Here is a 16,779-nt window from a genome sequence, read left to right as displayed (position 1 = left end):
TGGCTACATGAAATATCACATTCAGGCTAGGTGCAGTGGCTCATGGCTGTAATTCCAGCACTTAGGCCAAGGAGGTGGATCACTTGAGGTCAGGAGTTCAAGACCAGCCTGGCCAACATGGTGAAGCTCTGTCTCCACCAAAAAATACAAAAATTAGCTGGCTGTGATGGCGCATGCTTGTAGTCCCAGCTACTTGGGAGGCTGAGACAGGAGACTTGCTCGAATCTGGGAGAAAGAGGTTGCAAGTGAGCCAAGATCACACCACTGCACTACAGCCTGGGTAACAGACTCTATCTCAAAAAAAAAACAGTCATGTTCAAAAAAGCATTTTGGCAACTATTAGGAATAATAACCACATACTTAATTTAGTTTTTCGTAAGTCCTTGTTTCTGTTTAAAAACTGGGAAATGGAGTACAGTTAAAAACTAATGAAACTGTTTGTAAAACCACTACAAATATGAGAGTATGCAACTTGGCATTTCAGACGGGTTTATCTTTGTCCTAGAATATAAGGACCATAAACAATACATTTAAAAGCTAAATAAAAATAAAAATTTGTCTTAAAATATTTCAAAATAAGGTTTTGAGATAATGTATAAATACGTGGAAGTTTTCTGTTGCCAAAATTAAAGCATTTAACTTCCAGTCTAACTTTTCAGTACATTATTCCTAAAATGAGACAGAATGCTCAGTATTAACTGAGAATGCTTCAGAAAAGCTTCAGATATGTCATGGCAAGGCCATATATATGTAATTTCTTATGGTCAGGAGGCAATCTCTGCCTCTACAAAAGCAATGTAACCAACTGGTAGGAAACCTTACACTACATGAAACATAGTCCGAATCTTTCATCCCAAAATCTTCCAGAGAAATATATAACCAAAAACTGTAGTTCACTTCAGAACTCTAAACTTCAATACTACAAAGTATTTTCAAAACGAGTATCAATAAAGCAAATAAGTTTTACTCACTAGACATCAACAGTGTAGAAAGGCATACAACAGTTTCTGATCTTACGTTAACTCTCTTTAAAGGAACTTGAAATCCTATCAACCACTTTAATTAATTTAGCACTACCTAATGAAGTCTTTAAACAATTTATTGCAGGAGGAAAAAAGCAAAAGTTGGGGTAGAGTTACTGTTCTGAGGTAGACTTTCAGATCAGGCAGAAGTTAAAAAGAGCATGAAATAAAACTAGATACAGTACTCAAGTGTGGTCCCCTGATTGAGAGAATCTTCTATTCTGATGGGCAGAGAACACTGTTAATACCAGTTCAGATGCCCTGAGCAGACAGAGTGCTCTCGTCAAGACTTGGCCACTATTCAATGTAAGGCATCCCAGGAAACTCTTCAGTCCTAGGAAACCTACGCCACATGTCACCTAGTTTAAAAACTGAAACTTCCAGGCAAACCCAAACAATTGGTCACCCTAGCTTAATAAGTGGTAAAGAGAAAGCAATTCAAACATTTATTAAGCACTTATGTATCAATCCTTATGCAATAAAGTCAGCTCAGTGGATTAGATAATCTCTAATTTCAGCTAGGTTTAAATTTTTAAGTCTCTCACTGAAACTGGCCAAATGCATTGATGCATTTTCTTCTGACTCATCTTACATGGCAACTTGGAAGCATGAGACTGGTTACCACTAGTGCCTTCAGACTCCTCTCTACCAGAATACTTCATTCTCCTGCTTTTCCTAATACTTCATTACTCCTACCTCCCTAACTGTTCCTTCTCAGTCTCTTTAGAGGGCTTATCTTCCTCTGACTGAAGAGAAAATGTTAGTGTCCCAGGGCTTAGTCCTCTACTGTCTTTTCTATTCTCTCAGTGTGACCCATTACCTTTAAACACCATTTATACCCAAATAACTCTCAAATTCCTATCTCTTACCCAGCAACCTCCCCACTGAGCTCCAGACTTTTATACTCAACTTCATATTCAACATCTCACCTGAACTTCTCAAAAGATCTCAAATTTCACATTGCCGAAAAAGAACTCTTGATTCCATTTATCTTCCTTACACTCTCCCTACCGCCCTCTGCCCACTAACCTTCCCCATCTCAGGAAATGGCATCACTATCAATTATAATTACTGAAGTCAAAATTAAGATGTCATCTTTGACTCCTCTTTCCCTTACTTGACAACTCCAAGTCATCAGTAAATCCCGTAAGATTTCTCGTGTATATCCCAAATCCATTTTCTTCTCTCCAAATCCAATTTAACCATTCAAATTCAAACCATCATTTCTCACCTAATAAGTGCTATGGCCTATTAGCTGTCTTCTCCACTGCTGTTCTTGCCCCACCCTCTACAATTTCTTCTTCCACAGAATAGCCAAGACTGATTATAAACACCTAGAATAAGGAATGTCTGTTCCGTGTCCCCAACACATGAGAACAGTATCTGCCTCGTAGTAGGCACTCAATGTGCTCAGGAATAAAAGAATGAAGTCACTCCCCGACTTCCCCTGATACACAGAATAGAATCCAGACTCCCTATAGCCCCTAATATTATTGTCAGGCCTCAGGCCTTCCTCACCTCACAGTCCTGCTCACTAAGATCCAGATTCACTGGAGTTCTTCAAACTTCTCAAACTCATTTCCTCCCTGGAAATTTTGTTTCTGTTCCCTCCACCAGAATGCTTCTCTCTTCATGTCGTCCTTCTTCTCATCCTTCAGATAACAATGTTACCTCCTCAGCGGTCTCCCTGACCAGCCACTCAAGGAGCTCTGCCCATCCTCTGCCACCTCACCAAGTCTTCTTTTCCTCTTAGTACTTAACACTACTTGAATCATCTTGAATCATCTCATTATCTGTTTACTTACTGATCCTCTCCTCTAAAATGCAAGCTACTGCCAGGCAGCATGGTGGCTCATGCCTGTCATCCCAATACTTGGAAGGCCCAGGCGGAAGATCACTTGAGCCTAAAAGTTCAAGACCAGCCTAGGTAAGAGTGAGACATCATTTCTAAAAAAAATACAAAAATTAGCTGGCAGTCCTGGCACATGCCTGTATTCCCAGTTCAGCCTGAGAGGCTGAGGCGACAGGATTACTTGCTCCTGGCAGGTCAAGGCTGCAGAGATCTATGATTGCACCACCACACTCCAGCCTGACTGACAGAGCAAGACACTATCTCAAAAAAAAAAAAAAAAACCTACAAAATGTTTTTAAAAGTAAAATACAAGCCCTCTTAGAGCAAGAACCTTATCTTTCTTGTTCAGTGATGTATCCCCAGAGACTAATAAAATGTCTAGCACACCATATTTAACTGAAAGAATAATTCACAAACATTTCTAATACCAAAGTAACAAGCACTATGCTAGGTAACGATTTTTTTTTTAATTAAAGAAAAACAGAAAGCAAAATATTGGTATGAAAAGCAATTTGATGTTATTTTTATGTTGATCACACCCATCCTTAAATGTCCTTACACAATAAATTGCTCTTCTCAAAATATTTTGCCAGTGTAAAATACAAAAATCCTGATAGTTGTAATAATAATGAGTAACACGTTACTGCTTAAAAACTGGCTGGGTGTGGTGGCTCATGCCAGTAATCCCAGCACTTTGGAAGGCCGAGACAGGCGGATCCTTTGAGGTCAGGAGTTAGACACCAACCTGGTCAACATGGTGAAACCCTGTCTCTACAAAAATACGAAGCATTAAGCCAGCTGTGGTAGTTTATGCCGCTAATCCCAGCTACTTGTGAGGCTGAGGCAGGAGAATTGCTTGAACCCAGGAGGCAGAGGTTGCAGTGAGCCAAGGTTGCACCACTGCACTCCAGCCTGGGCAAGAGTGAGACTCTGTCTCAAAAAAACAAAAAAAGTTACTGATTAAAAAGTGTCTGATGATCACATTCTTCATTTTCCTAATGCAAAATTTATGAAAACTAATTAGGCTATAACTCAGGAAAATACTATCCAGAAAACTTTATGTACTCATCATCTTTTCAAAGTATGTAAATACACATTTCATCCAGGCAGAAAAATCTTAATTCTCTAAACCCTTTCTGTTCACACATATAAATATTACAACATGACAACAGAGGTTATCAACTCACCATTTATTGCTTAATTTACCAGCTTCATTCAAGCCAGGAAGTGATCAATTCCAATTATTAATCAAGTTCATTTCACAAAAGTCATCACTAAAGTTAAGAATTGCCCCTTATCCCCCAATACCTATTATGAAGGAATATGTCCAGTTGGGTTTAGGCAAGTGTTATGTTACATTGTTACCACAGTACTCTTAGAAGTGCACCTAATTCAGAATCACAGCAGAAAACAATATTATCTGTTGCAACCATACCAGTTATTACCACTATCATTATGACATCACTAAACACCTTATGGCAAGCATCAACTAAGAGGTAAATGTAAGCTCAAGGCAATGAACAAATGACATTTTTTTTCAACTCAAATGTTTCCTATAACATTTTATTTTAGCACATCATAAAAGTATAATACTCAAAAACGTTTTAAGAGTTTTTGTTTCATTTTTGTTTGCTGAAACAGAGCCTCACTGTTGCCCAGGCTGGAGTGCAGTGGTGTGATCTCAGCTCACTGCAATCTCCACCTCCCAGGTTCAAGCAATTCTCCTGCCTTCAACCTCCCGCAGTAGCTGGGATTACAGGCACATATCACCACACCCAGCTAATTTTTGAATTTTTAGTAGAGACAGAGTTTCACCTTGTTAGCCAGGCTGGTCTTGAACTCCTGACCTCAAGTGATCCGCCCAACTCGGCCTACCAAAGCTCTGGGATTATACGCGTGAGCCACCGCACCTGGCCTATGTTAGTATATTTTTTTTTAATATTATTTATGAAAAGGAACATACTTAGCATACTAGGTATTAATAAGTACTCAAAGTATCACTATTTCATGCTAGATTTCAAAAGCCTATAGGAAATATGTCTATCCTTCATCCAACTTGAAACCAGTATACATTTTGAATAGGGTAATCTGAAATGCAATTGACCAAATGCATAAAAAACATACCAATTGTACTGTTTTAAATTAGCCTTCTAACTACACTTGCCAATACAAAAAAAGAGAGACTTTTATTTGAGCTTTCTAAGGAAACATAATACTCATTATGGCTGGGTGCAGTGACTCAACGCCTGTAATCCTAGCACTTTGGGAGGCTGAGGCGGGTGGATCACTTGAGGCCAGAAGTTCAAGACCAGCATGGCCAACATGGTAAAACCCCATCTCTACTAAAAAAAAAAATACAAAAATTAGCTGGGCGTGGTGACACATGCCTGTAATCTCAGCTACTTGGGAGGCTGAGGCTTGAAACTGGGAGGCAGAAGTTGCAGTGAGCCAAGATCACACCACTGTACTCTAGCCTGGGCAACAGAGGGAAACTCTATCTCTAAATAAATAAATACTCATTTTATTTTGGTTTATAACAGTTACTCCATAAAGCTAAAAAATGGGAAAAGCCAAATAAAACTGAATCCTAAAACGAAGGCTAAAAGTTCAGTATTTTTCAAATTACACTTATTATTCCTATTTTTTACTGCCATTTCCTTAAGAAAAGAATTTCCTCTGGTTTTTAGAAAGCGGTTCTATACTATCTTTGGTTTTTCCTTTAGTATAGTTATATATTTGTATAAACAAACAAACCAGTTTCAGGACATCTTGAATTAATCCACATATTAAGATAAACTCATTTTAATACCAGAATTTATTTACTTATCCCTGCCTTCACACTGGTCTTCAGGACCAAAAGAGATTTCTGATAAATTCAATCAGAGCACTAGTTCTTTCTGTTTTCAGACAAGTCTAATTTTAGGACTGGAATTATTGTTTAAATTATTCAAAAGATATACTGAACAGTATTTCAAAAATAAAAATTGCCTTCCAATTCTCAGGAAAAAAGATCCCTACATGAATCAACTCAGAGGTCATTATCTTGACCTTCACCATCTGCTCATTTGCAAAAGAAGTAACAAGTTTTTCATCTAAGGTAGAACTTTTAAAAGCTTTAAATTATCTAAGATAATGTTAAATATTTATGTTTGCTCAAAAACGGAAGAAACACAATAAATAATTACATCACTATTTCAGCATGTAGCTGAAAAAAAAATTTTTTACAAGGCACGTCCTGATTTACCAATGGTTTATTACTGACAAATTGAGATAAAATACATGCTTTGGTACAGTTATACTGTCCAAATTTCTTAAATTTGGGTAGTATTTATAAAGTATCTTCTTTACTATATTCTATGCCACAGCGAATGTCTCTCTAGAGGCTGCAATATAACGAAGTCCTTCTTAACTTTAAACACTAAATTTAAAAGTTACTTAAAGTTACTTAACCTTAAATAATTAAAATGTTCTCTTCCTCATAGAAAACAATGAAAAATGGATACCATTGCTCAGTGATATACCTCTAAACAAGCTACTAGTATCACAAATAAATTTTAAGAGGTTAGATTACAAAGACATTACAGATGGCTTTGGATACTTACAGATAAATTGAAATCACTCCCTACAGCCCCTAGGGATAATGAAGCAGCTTCTCAATCACTGAAGTTACTTAGATGGCAGGATTTGTGAATAACCTGTAAACTGAGGAAACCTCAGAACTATGCTGTTTCCTTAGGACAAATAGCATACAATTTAGAAAAACTTCATTCCCTACATAATATTGCTTTTTACTAAATTCATGCCTACATTAAATTCTATTATTTCTAAAAGTGTTGAGGACCAAACTTAAGTGAATGATTCAAATCTAACTACGGCTTTTTAAAATGTATATATGTATTTTTAAAAACCACATCACAAATATCTAAACTATCACACAACTGCATTATTCGAAATTTCAATAGCCTGATATTAATGCCTTGGTTAGTGCCAGATATATTTTTAAATAGCAGAAAATATTACCTTCAAAAGACCCCTTTCCAAATGCTGCTTCTGCTTTTTTGTTTTGTAAATAACAGCTTTGAAATGTATACAAAAATATCTCTAAGTTACTAAAGCCGAGATCAAACACTTCGTGAAGCAATGTTACTTAACGGGAGTCCCAGAACCAGCTAAAATTGTAGAGAAAATTTTGCTTATGTATACACGGCATTTTTTTTTCTACACAAAAAGTCCATATAACTCAGTTTCTCAAAAGGCCTCAAAACTCAAGATTAAAAGTGCCTGAAAGGACTATCATCGTTAAAGAACATATCACAGGCAACCCAAGACTTATTTTTTATTCCAAGTTAGGGGAGGATTTATCCTAATTTTGCGGCTCCTACACAACTTCTGAGCGACGCAAGCATGAAACGGCTGTCCGATACAAACAGCCCCCTTCAGACACCCAACGCAGCAAACCCCTAATTTTCCTCGAAGGGGCCAAGGGAAAGCCAAACGGATTCGTAACACCGTTGCTCAATGGTCCATTGGCTCCTGCAGGACGCGCCCTCCCCTTACGCCTGAGGGGCTGCGGGGCTGCGACCAGGTTCCTCCGAGGGGCTGAAGTTCCCCTGGGGGTGGCTGACAGCAGCGGCATCTCTGGCAGCATCCTCCCTCCCCAAAACGCGCCCTAAAAGTAGCGGTCACGGGCGTGGGCACAGCCAACCCCCGCCCGCGCCTCACAGAAGTCGGGCGGGCGAGGAACTGCGGCCCCTCCGAGGCGTGCCGGAGCCGCCGCTGCAGCACGGTGGCAGCGACCTTCCCGCTCGGGTTCCCGCGAGCGACGGGCAAGCCCCGTTAACACGCCGGTCACACACCCCACGAGCGAAAGGAAAAAGCCGGGCAGACAATAAAGCCCAACCCGAGGGGGCCCAAGAGAGATGGAAGTTGCGGGCGCTGGGGCTGCAGCCCAAGGAGGGGCGGCGGGGACGACAGGAAGCGGGGCGGACGCGCCTGGAACGCGGCAAGCCAGATGTCTGCCCGAGTGCAGGCAGCGGGGAGGACACCGGGCGCGCTGCGGCGTCGGGGAGGCGACCGGGGGAAGACAGGCCCGAGGCGGGAGGGGAGCGGCGGCGAGGTCCAGAGGCGCCGCGGTCGGCCGTGACCCCCACCCCAACCGGGCGCTGTCCTATCCCTTACCGGCAGGGAAGCTGCGGGCTCCGCCGGGGCTGTCCCGGCCACAGGCCTCCGGGGCCAGGAAGCGCCCCCACATGGCGGGCGAGAGGGCCGGGTGGGCCGGGGACGCCCGACTCCTCACGTCCGTCCTCCTGCTTCTTCGGTGGCGGAAACTTGCGCGGAGCTTGGGCCTCGGCGGCACGAACTGGAGGAAAGGCGGGTGGCTGCTTAACGGCTGCTCAGCGACGGGCGGGGAGCGTCGGGGCCAGATTCACCGCAGTGGCGGTGGCTGCCATGGCCAAGCCGGCTGGGCTGACTTGGGAATCGGCGATTCGGCGGTGACTGCTGCTAGATCCCGGCTGAGCCCAGGCTCAAAGGCTCCAGGCGAAGTTGCAGCTGCGGGTTCTCTCCGCCCCCTCCGCCGGCTGAGCCAGAGCCGGGGCTGGGGCCGCGAGGGGGCGGGGCCTCGGGCGCTGACTTCAGGCGTGCGCGGCGCCGCGCGGGGCGGGGACTGCGGCGGGCGGGTGGGCTCCCCCGACTCCGCTTCGCTTCCTTGACTGCCGCTGGGCTGTCCCGCCATCCCGCCCTCCCGCCGCATCCCTCAGTCTCCATCCTCCCGCCCTGCGAGTTGGGAAGAGGGCCGCAACTTGTCCTATGTTGCGATACTCGACCACTCCCTTGGATAATCCCTCACGCCCTCCCTCCGGGCACCTCTGTGAAGACACGTGGAAGACCTGCCCCTCGCGTCACCACCGCTCGAGATGAAGAGGCCACGCCAGGCGCGGCTGAGGGGGCTTCCAGCCTCCCTTGGAATTAGGACTGGGATTTAAATCCTCATCTGTACTCCTTCTTTGTAGATCACTTTAGGGAGTAGAAAAGGGATGGTTTTCCTTTACTGATTTAATGTGGGGGCAACACAGGCACCAGAATATAAGACAGGGATGTGCACCGGAAAAAGCTCGGGGTTAATTAGGACCCGAGGCGGAGAGGGGCCGTAATTGTAATCTAGTGGCACAACGTTTTAGATAAGCGACCAGAAAGGAGTAAAAATAGCACCAAAGTCTGTAAAGGGAGCCTCATCTTCCTTGCCCCCTACTCCTTCACGTCTTCCTGTTAGTTTCCACCCTTCACCTGAACCCTCAGTGCAGGAGCAAACGTCCTGAGGAAGGGCGAAAAGGTGCAGCATCCTTTTATTTTTAATCTTACTTCTCATTGGCAATATGATGATGCTTTCAACGTTTAGTTACAAAATAGTGTAATAAATACTGGGCCAGCACTGTGGTGGGAGGCAGGCTCTGCACTAGGCAGATCACTTAGAGGTAAGCCAGAACGCAGGTCACTGAACTAGAGAAGCTTTGAGTTCCATGATGCTTTTTCCTTTCTGGAATCTTGCTAACAAAGGCCTCATATCTGCATTTTTCCCTTAAAGACACTGTAATTGGGAAATAGTCCTTAAAATGATTGGAGGTTAAATTACATTTAGGTGTGTATTCTATCACTTATCACACCTGTGTTGTAATTTATCTAATTGCAATTTTACATTTAGTCTCCCTGTGGTAGTCTTCCAATTATTTCTCCAAATTATGTATTGTTGGTCAAGGGTCAGCTGTTTCTGATGATAAAAAGAAACAGGAAACATGAAAGACTAATGTGATTGGTTCTTCTTTCTGATTTAAATGTACATTAGCTCATTTTATCTAGCACTTGAGGAAGATAGACCTTTTTTTAAGTCCCAAAAATAAAATTATCAGAAGCTATAGCACTATGTAAAGTATACATTTTTTTCATGCTTTGTAGTTACCACAGTCTCAGGAACAGAACTTTTGAAATTCATCTGTGATGCTGTTCTAAGAAGTGTATAAAACATTACAGAAATATCTTGACCTTTGTAAGTTTAAAATACATTTATTATTTCAAAACTGACAATTTATACTTAATTCTAAACAATGTTAAAAGAAAATCATTACTCAAACAAAAATATTTCTACATCTTTTTATCATTATCATAAAATATTAAAATATTTAATATTTTACATATTTAATGTAAGGGCATGCTACTACACACACAAAGAAAAGTACATGTGAAGCTGAAAGTATCTAAAATATATCAACATCTATTACAGAGTAAAAGCAAACAGTAAAAACATGTTGCTTTTTTTGGTGCACTTGGCACCAAAGATAAAATTTTTGTGTCCTTAGTAATTAAACTTGGGAGGATAGAGGGCTAATGCAATTAAAATTAATTGAAATACTAAGTGAGAATATTATGTAGATAAAATATCCATTTCTGTTAATCATATGAATTCGGAGTATATACTGAACTATTGCTTCCCCCAACATCCATGATATATGAGTGACATATATATGGGAGGATACAGCCATGGTTTTCAGAATGATTAAAATGTATCATAACACAAGTTGGAGAACCTAATGACTACCTAACCATTACTAAACCCCATGTGGTAAACCGGTGTATTTTTATTTTATTGTGACAGTATGTTAGGACTACAAGGAGAATCTTACAAGCAAAGACAGTTATCATTGAACCTCGGTAAGCCTCAGTCTTGGCAGTTGTTCTGTGCAGAGATAAAAGAAGTAAGTAATGAAAATAGTGAGTGACTGTGTGTGTGTGTGTGTGTGTGTGTAAGTATGGTTGGTCAGACGAAATTAGGATATTTCATGTTTTGGGACGGGACTTTTTAAGAATATAAACTAGATCACAAAAGAAGAAAATAGTACTAAAAATACAATATTTAATATCAACTATATTAAACTCTTTGTTTAAAATGCTTCATTTCAAAAAAAAGACATTATTTAAAAGTGAAAAATAAGTGTTGCATTTATAACTCTTAAATTTGTATATAAATCTTTGCAGTGATTAAATTGAGCTATCTTACATGTGTTTTTCTGATTCAAACTTAACAGATTGTGCAAACATGAACTACAAACTGAAGAGGGATATAACAATAGATAAAAGTGATATTTTAAAATTAGGAGAGCCAGGTACAGTCACTCATGCCTATAATCCAGTGCTTTCGGTGACCAAGGCAGGGGAATCACTTAAGCCCAGGAGTTGGAGGCTACAGTGAGCTATGATTGTGCCACCAAACTCAAGCCTGGGCAACAGAGCAAAACCGTGTCTCTAATAAATAAATAAAATTAGAAGGAAACCCCATGCGTAATCTGGGGAAAGCTCAAAAGAGCTTTATGTTTACAAAAATATAAAACAGCAAAAGAACCAAAAATATGTAGGAAAAATAAACTAACCAATTACCGTTGAAATAATTCCTAAAGAACTATTACTACTACATAGAAAAAGATTTATGAATGAATTCTAAAAGATTCCAAAGACTGGACAAGTCTTGTATATCAAGTGTGTATCAAGAAGCATGCTATACAACCTCTTCCAGATCACAAAGACGACAGGTTATCCAATTTTTTATGGATTGTTGTAATCCCAAAAATCATTTATAATAAAGAAAAAATAAAAACACTCTTTTGAAGATGGACTTGAATATCTTAATTGGATCCCTGGCAGGTAGAATTCAAATAGGTGAAGGGAAAACAAATAGGTTGCTTAACCTGTCTGTGCCCCAGTTCCCTCACCTGCAAACTGGGGATTATAATTATAACTTCCTCACAGGATTGCTGTATGGATTAAACGTGTTAATCTTTGTAAAATACTTACAATACTGTATGTGTACATCCTATACTGGTGATACAGACAAACATACAATTTAGAAATGTAACTGTGTTACAGCTCACCAAGAAAAAATAACATTCATTGGTATAGGCCAGGTCAGTTGTAGATGATAATTTATATACATGTATCAGAATAAAGTAGTGACTGATGTCTTTTCCTGACCCTTTGGGTTACTAATTAGTCCAGGAATTACGGTGAAATAGTATACTCTTGACAAATATTTAACACATTTTTGGGAGCCAAGTTCATAGAAACCTTCATTCTAGGCTGTGATTTCCTGCCCAGTGCTACCAAAATAAAGGAAGAAAAATTAGGGGGTATAGCAAGGCCAAGAGGACAAGGACACCTCATCTCAAGTCCCCAATTCCTGGGAGGTACAGAAAATGAACCTCACCTGTTCCTTTGGCCCCAGAGTTGCATTGCAATAACCAATAAGAGAGTAGGTATGATATGGACCACTGAAGCGGTCCTTGGGATAGGAAGTGGGTGTGGGAGGGATTGAATTTAGCCAACAGATAAAGTCTTCCAAAGGACCATCAATGTTTTCAGGAACTGCTTAGGACTGACATCTTTATCAATGGAACATATTGTGGTCACCACCTGATCATCCTGAGCCTATGAAAAGGAACAAGATCATTTACAGTGAAATGGGACAGCAACCTGGACAGTGCACAACGAGACAAATTCTTTCCTGCCTGCCTGCCTGCCTGCCTTTTCAGACACTGGAACAGTAAGTAGAAGGATAGAAGTGTGGATTCAAGAAAGCAGATCATGCCTCCACACACACAGCCTCCTATCTGACCTGCCCTGGTGGAGAAGAGGACTGTTGAAAGCTGAAAATGTCCAAAATGTTAGGAAATGTCCAAAACTCAGTGGAAAAGGGGGTTTTCAGCAGTGTACAGTTGGCAGTGTCATTGGGGGAGAAAAAACTTTGAGTATATGCTTCAAATGATTTGAGACTTCTCACTAAATCTGTTACATATTTTATGTTGAATAGTTAGTAATACCTCCATTTCACAGATAGGGAAAAAAGACCGAAGAAAAATTACGTAAGGTCACACAGGTAGTAAAGAGCTAGAAATCAAATCTGATCTGTGTGACTCTAATGCCCATGCCTTTTGCACCATGCTCTTTAACATGCTGTGAAATAAAAATTATAAGATTTTTTTTCAGATGCCATATGAGAAGGAAATACCTAACTATAGGATTTCTGTATAGTGTTTAGGGTTCAGCTAAGACTGGAAACCATGTGACATTAATCTGTAGTGATATATGGTTTTCTTTAGCTGCAGCCAGCAGTTTGAGTGCAGGAAGAAAGAAGGCAGATAAACAGGGTTTTGCAGTGTGGGCACTGTAACAGGAAAAAGGGGCAAAGGATGTAAGGATATTGGCGGAAGAATGGAAGAAGTGATGGGAAACTGGGAGTAGCCTATCTGGAAGAAGCAGTTAAATCAGGACAAAGCTGAAATGTTGAGAGAAGGTCATGGGAATAAAGGAGTGGAAGTTTTACAACTGAAAGGCAAATATAATGAGAGTAAGGGAGTAAAAGTTGGAAAGATACAATGTTAGGGTGGGAGAGGAGGATGCTAAAGTTTAAGATTTCAGAGATGAAGCAGTGGAGGAATTAATCTGTGAGGTGACCCTGGAGGTGTGTCTCTCTGATCTCCCTTCAAGAAAGACCTTGATATTCAGCCATGAGGAGTGTAGTTGGCTGATAGCCTCCAACTTTTACCACCTGCCAGACCTGCCTCAGCCTTTTTATTTAATTTTATTTTTTACTGATACATAATAGATGTACATATTTTGGGCATATATATGATAATTTAATACATTCATATAATTTATAAAGATCAAATCAGTATTATTGGAATATCCATCATCTTAAAAATTGTCTTTATGCTAGAAACATTCAAATTATTTTCTTCTAGCTATTTTAAAATATAACAATAGATGATTGTAAACAATAGTCGCCCTACTCCACACTTTTCCCAGATATCCCCAGCCAGTGACAAAGCTCAGCAGAAATACTGGAGCCTGGCCATTCTTCCCAATGCAGAGCACTTCTAATCATCAGTCCTTGTTCTCTAGCTTGCTGTTGGGTTGACTGGGACCTTGTCAGATGTGCATTGTGGGCTGAGCCTTTTCTTTCCAATCCTGTTTCCTGCACCTTTCATCTTTCACAGGTGTTACCTTCCAATAAGCCTCTTATACCCCAGTTCCATTTTAGCATCTGCTTTCCAGAGAAGCCAACTGACACAATCTGTGAGGAAGATGAAGATTGGGATTGGGACTTCTGTTTTAAATAGGAAAACAGGAAGTCTATAGAGCATGATGAAAATGTTTCCCAGAGAGGACAGTATACTGAGGGTGAGTTACCAGGAAGGCAGCATATGGCAGCATAGACTGAGACTATACAAGAGTATAGATAAATAAATACCTTCTGTTTTGAACAGCAGAGAAAGGCAGACTTGAGAGAATTGGGCCAGGCACAGTGGCTCATGCCTCTAATCCCAGCACTTTGGGAGGCTGAGGCGGACAGATCACTTGAGGTCAGGAGTTGCAGACCAGCATGGCCAACATGGTGAAACCCCCTCTCTACTAAAAAAATACAAAAATTACCTGGGCATGGTGGCACATGCCTGTAGTCTCTGCTATTCTGCAGGCTAAGGAACAAGAATCACTTGAACCCAGGAGGCAGAGGTCGCAGTGAGCCAAGATGGCACCACTGCACTCGAGCCTGAGTGACAGAGCAAGACTGTCTTCAAAAAAGAAAAAAGAAAGACAAACATGACAAGTTTAAAGTAGACTCCACATACCACTTGGGCAGATGGAACTCTGAAGAAGGTCCTCAGTGCTTCTGACTGGACTGGGCCAGGCAGCTACTGCCCCAATTAGAAAAGTTTGCCACTATTCAGAGTACTTCCCAGAGCAAATTACAAACTTGTGAAACTTATTGAATTAATTGATGTCAATAGGATTTTAATTCATTAATTAAGAATAATTAATTAGTTACAACTTCACCGTTCAAATAATTTTAAATCCTTAAGACAGTTTTCATAGTAGCTTCCTTACTTCTAGGTAGTAGAAGAGAATTCAATTCAATATACTCTGTTCCCATTGGTAAAGTTTTTTTTTTCCAAAGAATTTTCAGCGTATTGCTTACCCAGTGGAAGAGCGTAGGGATCTCTGGAACTGTAGATAGAGTTAACATTACTTAAGCAATCCCTAAAGGAATCTGGGCTAATTTAAGGAGTGGACCTTTTTGCTAAGATTTCAGTGGAGCTCTGGAATTTTAACAAGTATTAGAATAAATTCAGAAAAACAACTCTAACTACAATTTTCAGGTTTATGGGAGAACTAATTTCTTTGTGGGCTTTTTTCTGGTTATAAAAATAATACATATAAAAAACAAAAAGATGATTTAGAAAATACTATTATTTACCTGGCAATTATTAGTTGAGTACCAAAGTAGGACAGGAAAATTAAAATCAGAGACAAGTGTGAAGGATTGGTTACTTTTCTATATCACTTTAAGCTTTTTAATTTTCTACTGTATAAATATACATATATAGCTATATGGTGAGGCTTCTTTGTTTTTAATATAATTTATTTCAGAAAAGATAGAGTTACTATGTACTGTGGTCCTTACACTCTCTCATGTATGGATCATTCTCTATTTTATTTGTTCAACAATGTACTGATTGCAGAAGTCTTTTAACCTGATATAAATTCAAGTTGTAAAATCTAGAACCTGTATTTTTAAAAATAAATAAATAAACTTTTAAAACATAACTTTAAAATAGAATACCATAATTATGAAATTATGATTATGAATATATATTAAATATAAAAGTGAAAAAAGCAATGTATTTAAATCAGTACATTTAACAAGTGTTATAAATAAATTAATAAATACTATAAGTTGACATTTACCTATTTTGCTTATATTTCAAAAGTGTGACATATCAGGTTGTCCCAAACACACTTTTGAAAATGTGCTTTAGAAAAAAGGGGGAATCATATGTTTGGACATATCTATACTAAATTAAAATTAGTTCAAATTGGTCTTTTTTTTCCTCTACTTTGAGGCATAAACAAGGTATTTCTTAAACATCCCAAATATTTTGTAGTATTATTTTGGGGGAATCTATTTTTAACGTACTACCTAAAACTGATCTCAGAAAAAAATCTTACAGACTTTTTTTTACAAGCAATACTTAAAAGTTTTTTAAAACGTAGTAATCAATCTATACTTTCATTACAGTAATTGACACTAGTTTTTTAATGTTCTATGCACCTTGAATCAACAATTACTAAAATGAAAACACAAAGAGCCACCTGAATATCAAATACATGCATTATTACAAGTGCTCACAGAGAATATGAGATGTATTACTAATGAACAAATCACCTAAAATTAACTTATACTCCTAATACATTTGCTGTGAATGATGACAAAAGAAATTATGAAAAGATCATGAATCTATATTCTCTAATTAGGACATTATACAAATCTTTGTAATAATTAGTCTTTATATTAATTAGGCACTTTTTTCCATTACAATAACCTTCTAATGAAGTTATGGAGCAAACTTTAGCCTTAGCAAAGTTGGGCAAGTTATTTATACTATGAAAGATAGCTGAAGGATAACTGTTTTCAATTGAGACCAAAAGACATAGTAATTAGCATTTATTTTCATTATCTTAAAAAGGCATTCAATTTCGGTAGAAGACAGTAGTTGTAGTGACACTAAGGGAGGTGGTAGATTGGGAGCATTTGATCAGCATTCGGGGAGAATAGAGAGAAAAGGCAGTATCAAGAGAATTCATCACCACAGTTGTTTGGATACTGTTGCCTTCTTTGCTCAACCTTAAAGGTCAGTCTGGTTCTGGCCCAGGCCCAAGATCTAAGTTTCAGATCATGACAGGCTTAGGAGGACAGTGCAGACTGGAACATCTAATCCCACCCCAGTTTGCCCTAAGCTGGCCCCTGAATTTGTTCAGCTCCTGGACCTGCTGCCGTCCTAACTTGCCCGAAACTGTTTTCCA

General features: G+C 39.6%; 2 protein-coding genes across 8 annotated transcripts in view; both read right to left on the bottom strand.

Annotated features, from left to right (window-relative positions):
* Positions 1-8,437, bottom strand: part of CEP85L (centrosomal protein 85 like) — a 247,224-nt gene extending 238,787 nt beyond the window's left edge. For all 6 annotated transcript variants that reach the window (XR_010336626.1, XR_001107094.2, XR_010336627.1 and 3 more), the window contains exon 1: positions 8,053-8,437. Coding sequence is in view for 2 of the 6 variants with exons in the window: in XM_012450082.2 (XP_012305505.2) it covers positions 8,053-8,125 (73 nt within the window). In the remaining 4 variants the exon portion in view is untranslated. The remainder of the gene's footprint in view (positions 1-8,052) is intronic.
* The window catches only part of MCM9 (minichromosome maintenance 9 homologous recombination repair factor), a 323,915-nt gene that overhangs the window by 18,580 nt on the left and 288,556 nt on the right, over positions 1-16,779 (bottom strand). Inside the window, exon 14 of one of the 2 annotated variants that reach the window (XM_064360754.1) lies at positions 13,716-13,990. The exons of the other annotated variant lie outside the window; for it this stretch is intronic. The gene's annotated coding sequence lies outside the window, so the exon portion shown is untranslated. Of the gene's footprint in view, positions 1-13,715; positions 13,991-16,779 lie in introns of those variants that run through there. 2 annotated transcript variants of the gene reach the window in all.

The sequence above is a fragment of the Aotus nancymaae genome, unplaced genomic scaffold (genome assembly GCF_030222135.1).
Source record: "Aotus nancymaae isolate 86718 unplaced genomic scaffold, 86718_ANA_hifiasm-v0.15.2.pri h1tg000040l, whole genome shotgun sequence".
Classification (NCBI taxonomy): Eukaryota; Metazoa; Chordata; class Mammalia; order Primates; family Aotidae; genus Aotus; species Aotus nancymaae.
The sequence above is the reverse complement of the archived record's forward strand: the minus strand, read 5'-3'. Positions and strand labels throughout refer to the sequence as shown.